This window comes from Polyodon spathula, chromosome 35 (genome assembly GCF_017654505.1).
Source record: "Polyodon spathula isolate WHYD16114869_AA chromosome 35, ASM1765450v1, whole genome shotgun sequence".
NCBI lineage: Eukaryota > Metazoa > Chordata > Actinopteri > Acipenseriformes > Polyodontidae > Polyodon > Polyodon spathula.
In genome coordinates, this window is record NC_054568.1 from 4447482 (window position 1) to 4468378 (window position 20897).

The 20897-nt window shown below is 42.3% G+C and overlaps 1 protein-coding gene across 2 annotated transcripts in view; it reads right to left on the reverse strand.

The window, feature by feature from the left end:
- Positions 1-1695: 1695 nt before the first annotated feature.
- Positions 1696-20897, reverse strand: part of LOC121303883 (metastasis-associated protein MTA1-like) — a 20450-nt gene continuing 1248 nt past the window's right edge. Inside the window, exons 2-20 of one of the 2 annotated variants that reach the window (XM_041234739.1) lie at positions 16282-16349; positions 15487-15580; positions 13871-13997; positions 13390-13453; positions 12118-12235; positions 10582-10684; positions 10021-10120; positions 9205-9393; positions 8748-8822; positions 7643-7701; positions 6713-6828; positions 6427-6578; positions 5909-6095; positions 5437-5526; positions 4322-4486; positions 3953-3988; positions 3546-3577; positions 3091-3245; positions 1696-2614 (exon numbers count right to left, since the gene is read on the reverse strand). In XM_041234739.1, the coding sequence (XP_041090673.1) occupies positions 2461-2614; positions 3091-3245; positions 3546-3577; positions 3953-3988; positions 4322-4486; positions 5437-5526; positions 5909-6095; positions 6427-6578; positions 6713-6828; positions 7643-7701; positions 8748-8822; positions 9205-9393; positions 10021-10120; positions 10582-10684; positions 12118-12235; positions 13390-13453; positions 13871-13997; positions 15487-15580; positions 16282-16349 (2084 nt within the window). In that variant the 3' untranslated portion in view covers positions 1696-2460. Of the gene's footprint in view, positions 2615-3090; positions 3246-3545; positions 3578-3952; positions 3989-4321; positions 4487-5436; positions 5527-5908; positions 6096-6426; positions 6579-6712; positions 6829-7642; positions 7702-8747; positions 8823-9204; positions 9394-10020; positions 10121-10581; positions 10685-12117; positions 12236-13389; positions 13454-13870; positions 13998-15486; positions 15581-16281; positions 16350-20897 lie in introns of those variants that run through there. The other variant, XR_005947882.1, reaches the window with a different exon arrangement.

Below are 20897 nucleotides of genomic sequence, written 5' to 3' on the forward strand. Positions count from 1 at the left end.
CAAGCAGCAACCAAGATCTGTTACATTTTGAAAGGATGCAAACCTTTTATATTTAATTGATTGTGGGTTAGGGTTGCCACCTGTCCATTTTCCCAGGATCATCCTGGTTTTGAGGAAGGTGTCCCGGGAGCACAGCTTAGATAAAGACACAATATTACTAAAACAGAGGTGCAATATTAATTGGTTGTCAGTATTACAGTAGTAATATTATCAGTGTTTTCTACTGGATGAATTCTAAAGAGAGTTTAAACCTTTACCACCCTCCTTCCGTTTGGACGTCACATTTTTTTGTACCTTTCAGGTGGCAACCCTTTTGTGGTTTTTCAGTTTGTTTGTTTTTTTTTCACCATACACATTTCCACATTTCTTAACTTTGTACATCAGTTTCTGTTTCAGTCATCAAATCCTGGTTACCTTTTCAAACTGTAACCTGATTTACAGGCGTCTGAAAGAAATACCATGTTTGAGCTGTGTTTCCTCCCTCCACTAGAGGGCAGCCGAGCGTTGCAGGGGTGCAGGGGGTGCAGAGTGCTGGTTACACACTGGGGTGCCAGCTGCACTCACAGATAAGACTTTTTTGAGAGTTCCAGAAAGGCCAGTCTTTTAAAAGTCAACAGAAAACGACACACAAAGTCAAACTAAACAACGAGTCGAATACATTAGTTAAGATCGCCGTGACATTTTCAGACTCATTTCAAGCTGCTCTTTATCCAGGCCTAAATTGTTCTGTGCCTGCATTAGGATTTATCCAGGACACCGGGGTTGTACCCCTGCTCTTCTTTGAAAGAGTGCCATGGGATCTTTAGCGTCCGCGAAGCAGACTGGACATCGGTTTAACGTCTCATCCGAAGGACGATGGCCCCTAGGGGTTGGGAGGAGAGACAGAAAGCGACACCTCCTCCTTTCCCTACCCCGTTTCATAGCTGGTGTCTTCGATCCAGATGCTGATACTAACTGCTTAGTTTGTGAGATTAGACTGATACAAGTTTTGGTATACAATATATATTAGTTCACATATATTGGCCACTTCCTGTCATACTGTATTTGCATTGCAAGTTGATCCAGTACCAAATGCTCCACATTTTGAATGGTTTGCATTGTCTAGGTCAGGAGGGTCCAATCCCGGTCCTGGAGGGCTATTCCACTCCAGGTTTAACAGGTAAAACAATCTTCAGGGTCTGGATGGAGGTTTATTTGGTTCAATTAAACAACTTAGCACAGGGTTGGAACAAAGACCAGGAGTGGAAAACACAACACAGGCCAGCCCAGCTACAGATAAAAAGTCTCAGTCAGGAGAGCTAGAGCGGACACTTGCAGGACTTGTCCTCCAGAGGGCGGTAGCACACCAAGTTCCTGGGTGTAAAAGAGGAAAATGGCTCAGTCGTGGGATCAGAGGACGCCCGCTGAACCTTCAGTTCTCCTGAGCAGCCGCGTGGGGAATTACTGCAGTGAGGGGGTGGGGAATCAAGGGTAAAATAATTGGGCGCTCAAAATAATAATAATAATAATAATAAATAATCTCTCTCTTACTACTAAGAATGATGATTAACGGGTTATTTGAAAAATGAAATTTTTACTTTACCCACAATGTCGCTCACGACATGACATGTATATATTATATATATATATATATAATATATATATATAATATATATATATATATTATATATATATATATTTTGTTCAATTGGGGTTAGTTGAAAAGTCCCAAAGTCGCGTGTTTTAATTGGAATGAGAAAGGATGTCTGGTCCTGACTGGTTCTCCAGGTAAGCTCAAAACCAGGTAAAAAGCATATTTCTAATAAAAATGGAGAAATAGAAGCCATAACTGCTCACAATGACTGAATCACTGCAGTCTTAGTTTTCCAATCTTTGAACTCCACATTTCAGCAGCAGCCCATGCAAAGTTTTATTTCCCCCCCCCCTCAAGCCGGTCCGTGATGTAATGAACCAAAGAGACATCCGTCTGCTGCTCCTTGTAGCGTCAGGTTAGGAATGTCTTCAATGCAACCAGTTCTTTCCTTCGACAACATGAACTCGCACTGGAGTACAAACATATGATGAATCCAGCAAAACCACCTTCTGTGAAAACACACACACCCAGACAAAGTCCCCCCCGTCCCCCCGTCCCCCCAAAAAAAAAAATGAAAAAAGAAAAAACACTCAATTTGTACAAAAAAAAATTTAAATTCCCAAAACTCCCATTTTGATGTTGGATCTCCAATTCCCAGTGGTCGTCTCGATTTAAAACCATTCAAAGTTTTCAAAGTTCTGCTCCAGCTTTCCCTTTGTTTTATAAAGTTTATTTTTAAAATACGGGCGACCAAACTCCTTGTTTTCGTTCCTGGTGGCGGGGGTCGTTACAGTATTTTGCAGGTCTAACGCACCGCGGCCGCTACAGGCTCAGCGGTTGCTTTGTTCTAAATCCACACGGCTTGTGAGCGAAGGGGGAAGGAGGGTTTAGTCTTCGATGACAATGGGCTCCTCGTTGGCTGGGTGTCGAAGCTGTGCTGGGACGTCCAGCTCGGATTCAACGTGCTTGATGAAGATTTGTTTGTAAGGCTGTCTGGCTGCTCTCTTCACATCGAAGGAAGCCAGGAGTTTGCAGACTTTTCTAAAGAGAAGATGAAAGAGTTTTATTGTCATTCAAAAAACGGACATGATTAGCGACTACAGTAGTGTAACAATCGCATCAATGAGACAGACGCATACTGAATTTATTAAAAGTGTACAGCTCTTTCAGGGTATTCTCATGGGGAATGACAACGGGCACATTTCACGTTAACTCTGTGATAACTGTGTCAAAAACACAGCCTTAAAAGGATGGTCTAGTGGTTAAAGCAAGGGGCTCGTTACCAGGAGGTTCCTGGTTCAAATTCAGGTTCAACCACTGAGTCGCTGTGTGTGACCCTGAGCAAGTCACTTAACCTCCTTGTGCTCCGTCCTTTGGATGAGACTGAAAAAAAAAGGAGGTCCTATTGCAACTGACTCTGCAGCAGTAGTTGTGATGCATAGTTCACCCCCCTAGTCTCTGTAAGTCACTTTGGATAAAAGTATCTACTAAATAATAATAACAAACCCTAGCTCTACCTGGTGTCTTCAGTGGCCATGAAGAAAACGTCGTCGGGAGCGTCGATCCAGTTCATTCTCCGGTCCTTGAGTGGCGGTAGAGAGCCGTGCTTTATTATTCGCTGGGGTCTCTCATAGGGTTTTCCATTGAGTAGGTAACTCTTATCGAGGCTGGCCTGAGGGAGAGGGGAGAGAGAGAGAGAGCAGTCCAGTCAGGAGAGGGGACCCTACCAGGCTGCATCTCAGAATCTCACAGGTAAATACAGTACAGCCTTTCACTTAATTATCAAAAAACCTTGGAGAAACGTTTAGCATGGAATAGTCTGGATCCAGAGTATCTGGGAATGATCAGATATATAACTCGGAATGTATCGGCTAAACGATGACCAAGATGACGTCTATTTTAACGAGGTTCCAAGAATTATCCAAGTGTTTCTGATCCCAGACTGACTGAGGAAATACAACAAAGTACTCACAAGCTGTAGCCCTTGACTGTGGTTTGGCAAACCTTGAAGAGAAGAGAAAGGTTAACGAAAGCATGTTAATTAAATAAGTAAGGAACACTGAACTGAACTGAACACTGAAGATATACAAGAGAGATTACACAAATCTGTTTTAAATCTAGTTTTAAAAGCAGCAACAGATGATGCCCCCCTTATAGATCTCAGCTGGTTCCTTTATTTAGGGGCGTTATAGCTGAGTGCTCTACTGTATGGGTTCTTTTTCTGAATCTTGGAAATAGTAAGTTACCAGGCATCCAGTAATGGGAGTGGGCATCTGCGTTAAAAGATCATTTAAATAAGATGGAGCTAGGCCATTTCAAGCCTTATCATTTAAAAAGCAACACCAGACAGGAGGATGAAATGCAATTGGGGTTCCTTACCTCTAGATGGCATCAGTAGCCTTTTCTTCATATTTCCTGGCAGACAAACAACAAGAAAACCCATTTGAAACTCTGTGGTGTGTGAGCAACGTCATTTGTTACAAACAGGGAAAGAATCCAGGTAATTCAATCCTCATGAAGAAACCAGAGCTGAATTAAAAAATTAATTACTTCAGAACTCTGAAGTGCAGAAGATATTCAGGTTTTATTCCTCGTGGCATTCCAGACGGAATTCATGAGGAATTTACGACTTATTTTAAAGTGTTTGTTCTGAATGGGACCTGAACCTGCTATTAGCTGTGCTGTCAGTTGTTCTGGGGTGGTACCTGATGCACAGTCTAGCAATCCCAGGTGGCAATGGGCACATACCGAGACAGTGACCTTCAGCTCCGTTGTGTTGCTCGTAGCTGCGCTTGCCCAGGATGGTGGTGGAGCCGAGACTGATGACCGGGGTCACTTTTGCCACGCTGGCACTGCCCTTGTGGGAAATAAGGCTCACGGTAGATTTGACCGGCTTGACATAGGGGTGCAGCTCTGTAAGACACAGTGTACTTACTGCAGACTCAGTGTAGGGACACTGTATCTATGTCATTAGTTATTCCATGTTAGTACTACACACTTTCCTTTTGGCTGATGTAAATTAGGAACTCTGTATTCACATTCTCTCAACTGGCCCCTCGTTTTGCACCAGTGCCAGCTCTTTTAAAGAACGTCTTTGTTGAAGAGTATTTATAAACATTCCCTTAGGATAAACAGGGTTTATTTTTAATTCTTCAAAAGATGCTTTACAAAGACATTCCTTAACAAAACGTTCCTTAAAAGAGTCTTTAAAGTTAGACAAACAGCTCAGTTAGCATACTGCAGTATTACCAGCGGTCTAAATGCATACAGCAAAACAAAGAAAGATCAGTGATAATGTTGCCAGTGCTAATAAGGTTTAAGAATACGTATTTTTAAACCTTGATTAGCACACTTTTTACATGGCCTTCAGTCACTGTGTGCGTAATTGTACCATGTTAAAAAGAAACTCCGAAGTCTGGTTCAAAGCTCTTTTCAAAATGTCCGCTCTAGTGCCCTGCTAGTGTAAGAAAAGCCAAAGCACTTTTTGGTTTTTTTTTTTTTTTTTTTTTTTTTTTTAAATCGCTCTGCCTGCAGTGATTTAGCGGACTTTGAAACAGATTTAAAGTTCTAACTGTAAAACCTTATCATGCATGTTAACAATGAAAAGAAAAATTCCAGCTACATTACATACGAGGTTGTAGCAAGACATGGGGGAGTACAACGCTCTACCTTTCAGAACCACTACAATTACTCTAAATAATATATGTATCTATTTTATAATGTTTTCTGACACAAAGTGCTTTAACATTTCAAAAGAAATAGTTAAAAAAAAAAAAAAATGTGACCAAAGGGGATACATTTCTCTGGGGGATCCTGCTAGTAAAATCACACAGTCAATTATTAAAAGTGCACTGAACACTGACCCATGTATTTCACAATCGTTTCCAAGGGCTTCCTCACCATCGGCCTCATTTTGACTAACTGCTTGGCTTCGTCAGGTAGCATTGCCGAGCCTGTTTCAAAAGAGGACCAGTCTTTTAAAGGTACAGAACACCGTCCACCAGATATCACAGTTCCTCTATTGAATTGACTGACGTCATTAAGCATCTACACCAGTGGTGGTCATAGCAAATGTATGGTAACCGTATGACTCAACTCGTACGACTTCTTTTCGACTCACACCTCAGTGCATTCTGGTAAGTGTAGTCCTGCTGTGAAAGGTACCCGAGACAGGTAAAACGTACCAGAATGCACTGCGACGTGAGCCTGAACTGTCCCGAACTGTCCTAGTGTGCATGGAGTCATACGGTAACCCGAGGCAAACGCAGAGCAGAACCACAGGGGGGAAAAATTGGTAAAACTGGGAAGTGACTCTACAGACTTAAGTGTGCTCACGCTGTGCTTTGATCTCTGCGCTGTTGACGGGTACAAAGGGCCTCCGAGCTGCCCGGCGAGGCTGCAGGAGGGCCAGGCACAGCTGGCGGGCGATTCTGGTCAGCGTGGTAGTCTGGAGGTAGAAGGCCTGCTTGGTTTTCAGTGTGTATTTGGGGTTGGCGTTCTTTACCCAGTATCCAAAGGGGCTCTGGTACAGAAACGACCGGCATGTTAGTTCACCTGCAATCAGAGCTAGCAGTGTTGTGAGGTCAACCAAGCATGTCAAAATATAATTACGAATCACATTTAAGAAATAAACCAGATTAATATTAATCAGACAAATTAACTTACAGTCCGCGCAGGTTCCACCATGAATCCCCAGATACTCTCAAAAACATGTGCTAAAGTGGACTCGTTTACACAGGTAGTGGAACAACAACAGCAACTTCTCTAGCTATAACCTCATAGAGCAGAGTCCCTCAATCATTCACTGCTGGATGGACAGTCAAATAAATTTCCTGTCCACCCCTTTTACTAACCATGCTGTTCCTACTGGGCCCCAGCCTCTCACCCTCCAGTCTTGTTGACATCTTCAGGCCACCGTACTTCTTCCAGTAATTCCAACAGTTGGAACACAACCTGCATTGCATGCTGGGAGGACCCCAGGAGTACCACTGAGAGCACTGGGTAGCTACACACAAAAATAGCAATAATATCAGACATGGGTGGCCAAAAGAAATAGTCTTTCCATATAAAATAAAAGCAGTTTTTTTTTTGGGGGGGGGGGGGGGGGGGGTTGTGTGCTGGCTATATGGGGCTACTCACAGTAACAGCTTTCACAGGCCTGGCCATCGCTGCTGTTCTGGCCCTGAGACCCTGACCCATTCACCAGGTCTGTCTTCACATTGTTCATATCGAGCTGGTTTGGGTTGGGTTTATTGCTTTATTAAAAAAAAAAAAAAAAAAAAAACTATGAACTTCCATCCTTTGCTTGCGAAGGTGTATAATTTCAAAGGGTTTCCTACATTCTCTAATTAACTCCTATCTTTTTGAAAAGGGGGGGGGAAACATTTCTCGACATCACCAAACGAAAATCAAATAGCTAAGTTGTGTAATCAATCGATGGTCCTGGAAGCAATCTCCAGTTGTTTGTTTTGGCTTTGTGCATCACTGTTGAATTAAAAAAATAGGAGTTACTTTTATTTATTTTTATTTTTTTTTAATTTAGTAGTCACCAATTGATTTTATCCAGTGTTTTTTCTCCCAATTTGAAATGTCCAGTTGTATTTTTAGGCTCAGCTCACCGCTACCACCCCTGCGCTGACTCGGGAGTGGCGAAGAAGAACACATGCTGTCCCCCGAAGAGCGTGCCGTCAGCCGACCGCTTCTTTACACACTCCAGGCCCGCCATTTAGCCAACCCAGAGATACAGCGTCGGAGGACAACGCAGCTCTGGGCAGCTTACAGGCAATCCCGCAGGCGCCCGGCCAGACTACAGAGGTAGTCTATAAAGTCTATCCAACTTTATAGAAGTTGTTTAAGATGCCTAATTAAAGCACAGTCAGGTCTAACATGAAAATACGAGTGCTTATTGTTTCTATATCATTGATTCCTGACCGAAAACTGAAATTCTCACACCCAGAGGTTTTCATGCAGGTAGTTAATATAAAATGACAAATGTAGACGTGTTCTATTAAATTGTCACACTACTGTAGATGAATAAAACTGATCCTTATGGGAGAGACTTGCACTTACTAGTTTGGGATATAAACTTGCTTCAGTCTGCTTTCTGCTTCGGCCGCTTTTAAACGTTTCTAAACAGATTGTGATCATAAAACATGGCATGTCAATAACATACATATGGATATTAATAACATATTAGAGACAGTAGGTCTGCACCAGGAAAAAGCAGTTCACGAATTATGACCTGCGTTCTCAGCACGTGGCGCAGGAACTTCATCCAAATCGGACAAGCGCTCCCCAGGATATCGGGTTTAATAGCTCCGCCAAACCTGGACTTATCGGTTATGCATTTCTGGCAATTCCCAGGCAGGCTATAATTAGTTATCCCTGCATTTCTATGATTTATTCTCTAGCTATCGCTTGCAGGATATTCACAATTGACCATTGAGACGCCAGGAGCCAGCAAAGTACAAGAAGCTTGATAACTTACAAACTCAAGCTGCGCAGCGAAACTGCTATTCATATTCTTTGCTGTGCTTTAACTTGAAATATCAAATTCATATTTTTTTCAAGGAGTAAAACACTCGCAGCTTATTTGGAGCGCTGGCCAACTTAGATCAAGTTAAAAATAAATCTTGTGGTACATATTTAGCACAACTTTACACATTACGTGAGTTCTTCCATTTACCCAGAAAAGGGGATTTCGACAACAGTGGTATTACATTGAATGTTGTGACAAGTTCTGAATGTATGACCAGTTTGTCCTGCATTGTTATACAAAGATAATTGGGGCACTGTTCAATCTGCGGCCCTCGGTTGTTCATTAAAAAATATTATGCATGTGTAGCGTGCACGAGGGTAGGCAGCAGCAGGGCTGGTAGGTGACGTCACACAAAGACATAAGCCCGATATACGCTCCTTGCAAAGGAGCCGGCTCTTTTGTACAGTGGTATCGGCGCTTCAGCGCGAGAGGTCCCAGGTTCGCGCCCGCCCTCCGCCTGTGTGTGGATTGCCTCGCCCTGTGTGAGGCGCCTGCCTGCGGGAACTCAGATCGCTACACATGCATTAGATTATCTTTTCAGAGATAACAAGACAGAGTAAGCACAGGTCCGTGTGGGGTAAAATAAGCCCCCCAAAATGGACACCCCATGCCCCGGATACAATGTGGCATACATACCTGTTGCACGTATCTGTCAGTGATCTTCCACATGTAGTAATATTCTACAATACTGGTTAAGGATTTCCAAGGTAGCTGCAAATGGACACATGTGAATAGCAAGGTTACATGTTTGTCCATTTCTACAGAAAAATCCATATGAAAAAAGCTCTTGTGCATTGTTTTTTTTTTTGTTTTTTTAAATGGCTCTTTAGCTATAGCCAAAATCTTTGCCTTACTAGAATTTTAGGATCGTTAACGTAACATTGTTCAGCATGTTTCATTCGACTTTATGAAGCAAAATTTGTTCGTTCTATAGGGTGATGCAAAACTTTTGGCCAGAGCTGTACACTGATTGTTTTTTTTTTTTGTTTTTTTTTTAATATATGCATTTCATAAAAGATTACAGCTTAAAGTACCAAAAAAAAAAAAAATAATCTTTTAATCTTTTATAGCATGCCGCGAGGGAAGTGCGTACAAAGTCCTGTCGAATGTCGGCGAAATCCTTGCCGTATTTCTCCAGCGCCTCTTCGAAGAGGTTTGCCTCGGAGGCGGACCACTCCTCCATCTCATCCCGGCACAGCACAGGGCCCCCCTGAGGCACCAGGGCGGTGATCGCGCATGACATGTCATAGTTGCACCGGTGCAGGGTGTCCATAGCATGGAACTGAAGCGAGAAACAACATCACATGCAGCACAGGAAGCTCATAACAGGCCCTGTTAACCCATTAAGTACAAAACACATTTCTTTGAAAAGTTGTATTTATGTAATTTCATACATGCTAAATCAAGGCTGACAGAACAAAATGTAAATCCTTCTTTTTTAGCTACAAAAAAACCTGCTGCGTCCTATTTTCAGGACAGTCGAGTTAGACGCGCCTGTATTCAGAGCAGTGAAATTTCACGCCGGCAATGAAGCTCAACACCTAGAAAATGGAACTTTATCATCACCATGGGTGTGAAAACACCATCTCTGTTCTACTGGTTCACTGAACCAATGACCATCCAGAACGTGAAGTAGTTAGTTTATTGCACATGTTAATCTGCGCGAAACATTTCATACCATCGGCACTCTAGAAATCTTTCAAGCTCTCAAACGTCACTAAATCCGCCAAAAACAGACTTAAAATAAAGACAGCACTCGTTTGTATAATTATATGAGAGTTTTGATGGGGCTAATTTTGCAGGGTTCCATCGTACACCGGCAGACGGTGTGCGTATAAGTTTAGACAGCAGCAGCAGGCAAGTGGCCCGACATGCTGAGTTCAGGGAGGGCTTCCCGGCTGTCTCTTACCAGGGTGATGTCTCTTGATGCAGCCGCAGCGCTCATGTGCAGACTGGGCTGTCTGATGGAGCTGCTGCAGTCTAGTGCACGGGCAAAGGTACCAACAGAGCTGGGAGACACACAGAGAGACAAAGAGAGACAGAGACACAGGGGTCCAATCAGTGTTTATCACCCTTTAATACATGGCAAACATAAGGGGATGGATAAAAAGTTCTCTTCTAGTATACAAGAGGATATATGAAAGACGCAAAGTCAAGAAGACAAATATTTTTCAGCTAGTGTCTTTCTTATTTCTTAGTTGTTTTTTAGGTGAATTACTTTGTTGCATTTTGTTGGAAAGCCCTTAAACTATTTTTTTCTTGGCTAGGTCATTCCCCAGATATGATGGCCAACTTCACACAAGTGTCTCAAGAGTTACACAGCTAGTCTTTCGCATACACACACACAGGAAACTGCCCATGCACTACATTACACAGTAAATTCCATGTGTATTATGTATCTCCAAGAATATGGTCCATTGATGAGGGATTGGTCTCTTCTGGAAAAGGAGGCCTCTTCATCATCGCTTACCGTGTAATAACCAGGAACTGGTCTATCTGCTGATCAGTTAATGGACTTTCCGGGTCCCAGATCTTTGTTTCCAGTTCTGTCTGATCCCTATCGTCGCTTTCACCTGAAACGAAAAATCGACAGCTTTTCAAAACCTTTTCAATTATTTTTTTTTTTTTAATTGAATTTATAAGACTCAAGTATATTAATAGCTTCTAACCCTGTCAGACGTTTTAAAAAAAGGTTTGATGGTTTAATTAAATACAACAAAACATTCCTTACAACTCTAAGTTTTTGTGAACAAGGCTGCAACACTACAACTCATTTATATTTTATAACAACTATCAGAACAGGATAAGAAATATTTGGTTTTGTCTTTTGGGGGTGTGAATAAATGGACCTAATGAAAAAAAAAATCGTTAAGTGCACAGTAATTTAAATAATGCTACACTAAAATTGCTCCAGAAATTTTGGCAACCTGTTGCAATAAAGGAAGCATGTATTTTTAGTGGACTTTGATATTCGTGCCAAAAATGTTTAGTTTTTTTTCATATGCAAAAAACATGTAATAAAAGCCTCTCCAATATTTATAATAATCTTATTTATTTTTTTTTTTTTTACATAGCGCCTTTCATAGTGGACCACCATCACACAGCGCATTACAAGATACGAGACTAGGGTGTGTGAACTATGCATCAGCTGCAGAGTCACTTACAACAACGTCACACCTGAAAGACGCAGCACAAGGAGGTGAAGTGACTTGCTCAGGGTCATACACAGTGAGTCAGGGCTGAGCTGGGATTTGAACCGGGGACCTGCTGGTTACAAGCCCGTTTCTTCAACTACTGGACCACACAGCCTCCTTATAACACACCGACAACATGGGTGGCAATTTACGAAAACAAAAGAACAACGATTAGCACTAACACGCTGAACTGTTTGTTTTATTTTTAAAGGGCTGCTCCAGCAGCTCTTCTTAATGGCAACACATTATGCAGGAAAATTAAGCGTATCTGGTACGGCCTCTGCTTCCATGGAAACCAGAATCCAGACTATGCCAGCCTGTCTATGATTCAGGAAGGTGGGGCAATTGCAGACTAAAAAACTCAGGTCAGGTCAGCTTGTGTTGAAGATTGTTTGTTTTCAGTATTTTTTTTTTTTTTAGACTTTTGGAATATATTTCAGACAACATAATACATGAAAAGTGACTGTTGCTTCTTGAAAACTACGAATCACATGTGTGTTGAAGTCAGTGGTCTAGATGCAATGAGACCACACAGAGAAGGAACCAGAACCCAGCGCTGGAATACTCCCCCAATTAAAAAACAATCTCTGAACCAAAAATCACAGCACAATAACCAGTATTAGAAAACGGACTGGCGATTCGTCATATATTTTAAAGCAGATTGATGTGGCACAAACATTAAACCTAGTTTACCAGCGATTGGATGACGAATCAGGACAAAGGAAATGACTGATCCATTTTTTAAAAGCATTGATTAGGGCTCCTTTCACCGAGAACAGATCAGACTTGACAGGGTTTCGAACTCTGCTCACCTTCTTTCAGGAGGTCTGTGATATCGGCCTGGAATCGCGGCCCAATTTGGATCTCGCCCTTGTCCGCCAACAGTGTCTTCTGTTGAGGATCATAGACCAGGCAGTAGAAGAAACCATCCTGGAGGACAAAAGAATATTCATTTCAGCATTGTCTTGAGGGGATCATGTTGATTGGCTGCAAAGCATGTCAATCGACAGAGGAAGCACCCGGTTAACCAGACACGGAAGGGGTGGGGATAATTCAGTTCTCCTGGTGACCTGAGGAATTGCAGAACTGCCTGAAAGAAATGTTTTTAACCTGCCATGACAGGATTCAAAATGAAATGCTTGCTGTGGTTCTTTCAAAACTGCACGTTGCGGACCTGCACAGGCACACTATTCTACTACCACTGCAGCAAAATCAAACATCTGGTCTGTGGAAAAAGAAAAAAAGAAAACTCAGCATAGGAAACTAGAAGCTAGCTTGTTTCAGGCAAAACACACCGTGACAGATCGAGCCTGTCCTTCAGCGATAAAAGGCTTGCTCCCTGTTACCTGTCGTTTCCAATTTGCTATAAATCAACAAGAGAGGGTGTAGCAGCAAGGTAGAGATGCCCCTACTGAGTAACCAGCTTTCAGCTGGACTGACTGGCTGCTGTCTGGGGAGTTCAAACTGTCTTGTCTAATGCCGTGCGTCTGCTGCACATTGTATTTACACAGCTCTTTGGTTAATTTCTTTAGTCGTTTTGCGAACCTTTCAAGTCCGGTAGCTTACAGGGAATATCTCTAGTGCAGGCAGTTAAAGAAAGGTAACTTTTGGAAACCACGCTCTCAAATTCTTTCTTAGTTCTCTCCCCATTACTAGAGGCAGATAACGGATTTTCTGCCAAGGTGACCTGCAAGGCTTAGTTGTTTGGTTCTAGTTTTTATTAAATTAACAAATGTTTTTGTCTCTTAAAAAGCAGGAGTTAATTAAAGACTGGAGTTGAGGCTTTGGAAATGTGGCCCAATAAGAAGTGACGTGATGTTTTTTGCTTGACAGCTTCTAATGATTTTACAGATAAAAATGATTGATATATTAAATTGGAAGCATGCATTGTTTGAGATGATTATGTTTGCTTGTTTTCTGCATTATTTGTGCATATATTCACACAGATTTAGACTGCCTCTACCCACTACTTTCTGTGTTAGTGAGTGGAGCCCATCTGGTTTCACACTAGTATGTGATGTATGGATAGAAGGATAGATGGACTTCACCCCAGCCAAAGAGAAAATAAACAAGGAGAGTCGTACCTCCTTGTCTAGGTAGGAAAAGAGTGCTTCTGTTTCATTCAGCAGAGTGACGCAACATTTCCCGCTGTGGGAAAGAGAAAATGTAACGCGTGTTAAAGCTTGCAAGAGTTTTTCAGCATGTAACATTCAAAACTTTGTGAATTATCACTTTAACATAGGGTTACCATGACTCCATGTACACTAGGACAGTTCAGGCTTTTCAATCCACATTGCAATGCATTCTGGTAGCTTTTACCTGCCTCGGGTACCTTTCACAGTAGGACTACGCTTACCAGAATGCACTGGAGTGCGAGATGAAAAACAATCTTCAATGGACAGATGATGATGCCACAATGGCAAAGCAATGGATACGTGACAAAGGGGCAATAGCACAGTAGGTAGCAAAATGGCAGCTACAATGGTATGAGGCTGCTGGTAGAGTATTTTGGCACTATAACCCAGCAGGGGTGGCTGAAGGTTGAACAGCGCACTGTGTGGTTACCGTATGTGGGTGGCTGGTAGTGACTCCAGCTGCCTGGACAGGAAGAGCTCTCTGTGCTTCAGCTGATGTATCTGTCTCTCAGTCAGCTGCTGCAAACTCTCCCCTTCAATCTCCTCTTCCAGCTCCTCTGTAATCCAAACACAAAGCCAAGGGTAACAGTGTTAGGTGCTGTACAGCTACGGCCCAGAGCGTTGCATTGCCCTATAGAATGAACTCACTCTGCTTCATAAAGTCGAATGAAACCCACTGAATAACATTACTTGAACACATAATGAAATACACACCGCTTTGTAGTTTGCCCATACACTTCATTGACAACTGAAAAAAATGTGACATTTCGAAATCTAACATGAAATTACTACTGTACTACTATTACAGCTTCCTATAGACTTTTGCGGTATCGTTTTGTAGCTTCTTTGATTACACAATGTTAAATGAAAGATCTAAATTATGTACAAATAGTTTTTTTTATTATTATGTCTCAATACAAAAATTCTAGAGGGTGAGGCAAAACTTTTGGCCAGAGCTGTAGACTGTCAGCGAGTGAGGGAGCAGCGCTTGCAGAGAGAAGCATGCCGACCCAGTGCCCTGTGCTCATGTCTGGCTCGCTTCCCGGTGTGCCAAGAGGTTCCCGAACGTAAATGAGTGCATCTCTCCCTCCCACTGCCCTCTAGAGCTTGGCACTGACACACAGGAGACTGGAAACACTGTGTCTGCTCTGAGCTACGCCCGAGTTGCAATCTTGTCTGGTGTTGAAAGCTCCCTTTGGCTGCATGCTGCTTTATGGATCTGAAGTGCTAAGGAAACCTCTCTCGGAATTGGAGGGTTCCGTTTAGCCGTGTGATTGGTTTAGGCTCAAGAGGCACGACCCAATCACAATGCAAGGGACATACATCACGTGCGCTCCAGCCAATTGCGTTAGAGCTCACTGTAAACAAAACAAGCGGGCAGGATATAACGTTGGATCCCGATGGAAAGAGGCAAGCCCTCTTCATCTTATATTACTGCTAACTTGCAGCGTTGGAGAGCTTCTGATCGCCAAACACACAGCCACAATCTAGACGTGCGCAACATGTTTAAAAAAAAAGCCTTATTAAAATATGATCATCTCAGATACACAACATGTGGCACCACAGCTAAACAGTGTTCAGCTCCTATTCATTGTTAAAACTGGAATTTGTACGTCGCAACCAAAGCTACCATGTTCAACAACGGTGCCAGGGTTTAAAAATGTTCCCTTTAGAACGGTTGCTTTCAGCCGTAGGGTCAGCTCATTGCTGACTGGCATCTGTACCTGCTAAGCTGCTGCTGAGTTGCATGTTTTATGATTGATTTCTTGTGCTTTACTTTGTGTGCTGTGGTCATCGCTGTAATTGAGAGTTTGTTCTCAATTGACTAATCTGGCTAAATAAAGGTTGTGATTAATTGAGTTATTGAGTGATTGAGTAATTGATTGAGTGAGTGATTGGTTGGTTGATTTACTTGTTGACTGATTGGTTGATTGGTTGATTGACTGATTGACTTTATCAAATGTCCCTCAGACTGCATTGCTTTGCCAAGGTGTAGTGCAGAGTGCGACGCAGGGAGGTAGAAGTCAGTAAGAGAATGAGACTCACTTGAGTGTTTGTCAGCCAGTGCAATGAGGTTGCTGGGGATATCCCGTCTCCTGTAGAAACAGACCACTTTGGCTTCCACGTTTCCATTTGCAGTCTGCAAACGAGCACGAGAAAAACAGGCCTGTTAGCGACATGCATTCCCCATCCAAATATAATGAAAAACTGCATCTGCCTGGGCACTTCACTTTGACCAGTCTACCCATCCCTTGTAAAAGTTTGCCATGGTAATGTTGCAGTCTTTCCCATGGTTATACTATGCATTTATCATAGGTTTGTCAGACATTTTAATGTGCTTTGCTATGCCTAACTGGGCTTTATAATGCTTACCTATGCTTTACCTTGTTACGCTATGCTTTATTATGCATTACTACAGGAAACTTTGGTAACACAAATTTCTAATGAATCCCAGCTGAATGACCTGGATATTTTACGCACTTAAGGAAACTCCTTATAAACATTCCCCACAGTGAAAGCACAGCAAAGTGTAATAAAGCACAGTGAAAGCATGGTACATCATAGGTAAGCATTGTAAACAGTAGCAAGCTATGGTAAAGCATATTAATAAACGTGGTAAACAAGCTATGGTAAAGCATATTAATAAACGTGGTAAACTATGGTAAATGCATATTATAAGCATGGGGGTAAAAGAGCAAAAATACAGTCGTCAACTTGTATAACTGATGCAGAAACAATATCAAAGCGGACACTTCAGTTAAAATAACTTGTAGGTTTCACAACGTTTTTTGCAGTGAAAATGAAGCTCAAAAGTAGCGAAAATAACTTCATTCTTCTTACCTTATTCAGCTCTTCTATTCGTCTCACTAAATACGGGTTGCTGGAAGAGTTCTCAAAGTAAACATAATCTGCAGAGGGAATGCAAAGGATTCGTAATCAATGCTGCATGTGCTTTACTGGTCGTGTGTCAGCTGTCTAACAAGCAAAAATAAATAAATTGAAAGTCCATAACAGCTGGAACCAACACAGTTGTAAAGGTAAATCAGAACACACAACCCCGATAATATGACATTCCCCTGGAAGCAAAAAAAAAAAAAAAAAAAACAGAACACCGCATTTACAGAACCGCGATCCAGCTCAATACTGTAACAACAGAAGCCGAGCACCCCTCTGAATCTTCCACATATCATAAAACGGGGAAACAACATAATTGACCAAATTTCGCTACTGCTTCCTAGTATCACTTTCTGTGCTGTAGGTCACATTTACTCCACGTACAGCAAGAGGGGGATCAGTGCTAATGGTGTGAGGGCTAAGCTGGGTTATAACGCTCCTCTGGAAGTTATTACTGGAGCTGTGCAGTACAGGAATGATTACAGCGAATCAAATAATGTCTCCCTTGGAGCTCAAAGCACTGCCAACTACAGCAGAGGCTGAAATTAACACACTGTAAAAATAAACCTCATATTCTATGCGTTGAGTGATGGGGGGGAGCTTTATTTGCTTGTTTGCTCTGCAATACCACCTTCGAGTCTGATTAGGGCCCTATAGCTCAAGAGAAAAGGGTGGAAGAGACTTCAGTTCTGCTTTTCAGACGGTGCACAAAGGATCAATTGTGTCTAGACGGCAGTCTTTCTCTGCTCCATCGGCTATTCATTAACCCTTCATCTGCCATGCAGGCAGTGCTCTGAAACTCAGAACCATACTAATGAACGTATGGTTTTGGCCATTTTCAGACTAGCAAGGGCAGCACAACAAACCGAATTACTAATTATTCTTAGCTGCACAAGCATTGATTGCCTCAAATATTGAACTGTGATGTGTGGTTCAGTCTCACAGCGAGGAGGACAGTTACAGTCGTTCAGTCTCCATGCCACAAGCCTGCCCTGGACCTGAGGAAGCGCCCTTTCTCTTAGGGGTGAAGACACAGTTCAGCCTCCACACCTCAAGTTTGATTAGAGAGGCCACCAAAATCCTCAAACACAGAAACAACGTTCCTTAGCTGCTGTTTGAACTATGATTAAGCACCAAGGCCACCCAAATTCAAACAGACCCTCTGCTAACTAACTGAATAGCTCGCTTGCTAGGTTGATTTCGGCCAAATGACCATCCGAATGTTAACAAAAAACCTTGTGTAAGTGAAGCCGGTATTATTCTGCGTACTTTCCTTCTACTGAAGTAAAGCTGGTTATGCAAGGATAGCTTTGCAGTTTTCAGGACAGCAAGAGATATTACAGTTTAAGAAGCTTACAGAACAATCAATAACCCACTGAGATCTCATTATAACCCTTAGTGTATTCCCCTGAAGTTACCCTGAAGCAGAACCAGAAACAGGTCCAGGCACTGCTGACAATGGATTTGCTCAGCAGTGTGTATTGATTCACAGCGTTGGCTGCAATACCATTGTTGTGTAACAATATGAAAGTGTCAGCAGTCAGCATGCCACCAATGGGTGATCGCTTTGCAGAAGGAATTGAAATTGACTGATTTTCATGTATGGTTGTTCATATCACTGCAGTACCATTTAACAGGAAGAAAATAAAAATGGTAGCACTGACTGTGAAAATGACAATCTAATCAAATAATGAGAATAATAAAACTCTGTATTAATAAAATAATTACTTAAACAATAATAATAATAATAATAATAATATCATAACTAGTTGTAATAACGATAATATTGCTAATACTAACTCTAATAATAATAGTAACAGATGGTATGTAAATGATACCAGTATGTGGGGGTTGTAAAGTCCCTGGGTCCCTGCATTTCAAGTGAGCCCATCAGGATCTTTCATAGCACATTTTAAGCATCCTGGCGTTTGCTCATTTTCAGCCCTGCCAGCAGCCCAGTTTATAATGAATACCTGCGATCAGAGACACTCTGAACAAGGCTGCTGCTGGTGCCATTTGTGTTTATCCCATGCAAGTCTCTCGCGGCCCGCTGCACTAACCGGTTAGCAAACACAGTGCGCTGACACAGTGCCAGAACTGCCCCAAAGGAGTCTTCTACAAAGAAACACAATGCCAAGCAACTCACAGCCCCCTTGACTAACGCTAAACTGTGATTTTAAACGTGTCACCTAATCCAGACTTACTGCCCCCCTGTATTCAATGTTGCAATGCTGCAGGGAACTGCAATGGCAGTAGCTCTGTGCTGAGCGGTAGCTACACTGGTATGGTGTAATACACATGGGTCTTCCAATGCTGAGATATGGTACCGTATTGGTTTCACAACCATTGTGCATTGTACCAAATACAAGTTCTAAATAGAACGATTTATAACTGCCCGCAAGCAGAAATGAAGTACTCTACCTGAACAGAGCTGTGGGGAAAAGTTTTGCATCACCCTATAGAATGAATTTAGAAACGTACGCCATTGAGTATTTCTAAATGGGCCACTCTTAAGTGAATCACAGAAATGAAATGCCAAGGCAGATAGAAAGAAAGAAAGAAAACAAGGCACCAAACAATAATTCCACAGAAACCAAAAATAACTCAGCACAGCTCTCAGCGCTTTCCCACGACGATCCATTCTTAACCTAACTGTCTTTTGCTTCACTATTGTTTGCTCTGCTTTTAATCTCGGTCCATCGCACTAAACGTGAACAAGGGGCAGCTGAAACAGTGCATTTCCGTTCGCTTGGCATGCAGGGAGTGGCTGTTGACTTACAAGCCTGTGTTTGAAACATGCATAATTAGCAGGGAAGGCCTTTTGTTCCTTGCACTGCAGCAATCTCTCCCCCCCCCCCCCCCCCCCCAAAAATAAGCAAGTTCATTACCCTGAGCAGAGAAGCCACTGAGAGCAGGGGAGGAATGCATGGTCTCCACTGACTCCGCTCTGAGTTCTGGGGTGAGAGAGGCTCTGCATTGTGCAACTGGGGAGTTCAAGCAGCTAGAGGAGGGGAGCCTGCAGCTTTGCAAAGAGGTTGTAAAACTGAAACACCTAAAAGAATGAAGAATGATGGAGGCAGGTGGAAACAATGGCCTTTTCTTTGTTTTAGGGTTACTATTAGCTTTTATATATAGATATGTATACTGTATATATATATATATAGATATGTGTGTGTGTGTGTGTGTGTGTGTGTGTGCGTGCGCGCGCGCTGTGGACAAAGCAAATGGACAATGATTTATACAATCTACCCTGACAGAAGTCCACTTCTATCTTTTTTTTTTTTTAGCTTATCCAAAACTTAAACAGCACAAACTCCAAACTGGCAGAAGTCCAAATACAAACAGTAATTGCTCGTGCCTTCATCAGTGTTAGAGTGTTAGTAATTCAAATAAAAATGTAAAGATAACCTGTGTCTGCTTAACTGTCTAGTCTGCAATTAATCAGAGGATCCAGGTTCTGTTATCTATTATCTGTAACTGCTTAATCTATAGAGGGTCGCTGTGAACCAGAGCCTGACCTGGCAGACACAGGGCGCAAGGCAGGACTACCCCCTGGATGGGACACCAGTCCATTGCAGTATATATATATATCTATATATAAATAACTTACACATCAAGATGGTTCAAATATTGCTTTGTGATTTAATGAACCGCAAAGTAACAGGGTCACTGTCAACAGATACATCTAGCACAGTGCAAATGTATTAGAGCACCCCATTGCTTCTGTATCAGAGCACCCCATTGCTTCTGTATCAGAACACCCCATTGCTTCTGTATCAGAGCACCCCATTGCTTCTGTATCAGAGCACCCCGTTGCTTCTGTATCAGAACACCCCATTGCTTCTGTATCAGAACACCCCATTGCTTCTGTATCAGAACACCCCATTGCTTCTGTATCAGAACACCCCATTGCTTCTGTATCAGAACACCCCATTGCTTCTGTATCAGAGCACCCCATTGCTTCTGTATCAGAACACCCCATTGCTTCTGTATCAGAACACCCCATTGCTTCTGTATCAGAGCACCCCATTGCTTCTGTATCAGAGCACCCCATTGCTTCTGTATCAGAACACCCCATTGCTTCTGTATCAGAGCACCCCATTGCTTCTGTATCAGAACACCCCGTTTAAGATGCCTAATTAAAACACAAAGTGGTCTAACAATGTTATGTCATTTACTGACCAAAAACGGAAATTGTCACACCCAGAGGTTTTCATGCAGACAGGTATATGAATGATACAAATGACAAATCTTCACGAGTTCTAATAAGTGTTCATACTAAGTCCTATATATATAATAATAATAATTATTATTATTTCTGTAATAATAATAGCCATCCTACAAACTAGCCCAGGTCGGTACAGTCTAGTTTTAGAAGCCTTCAGTTATGTAATATTAGCGGTATCATTCTACCCTCCCTTACTGTAACAAAGCACGTGCACGTGTGCAGCAGACCCCTCCTGTAGCAATCCGCTCGCGCTACTGTGCAACGCGAGCTCTGCACAGGCAAATGCACGCATGCATTAGCGCTCGTTTCTTTGTTGCATGTAGCCGGTCGCCGT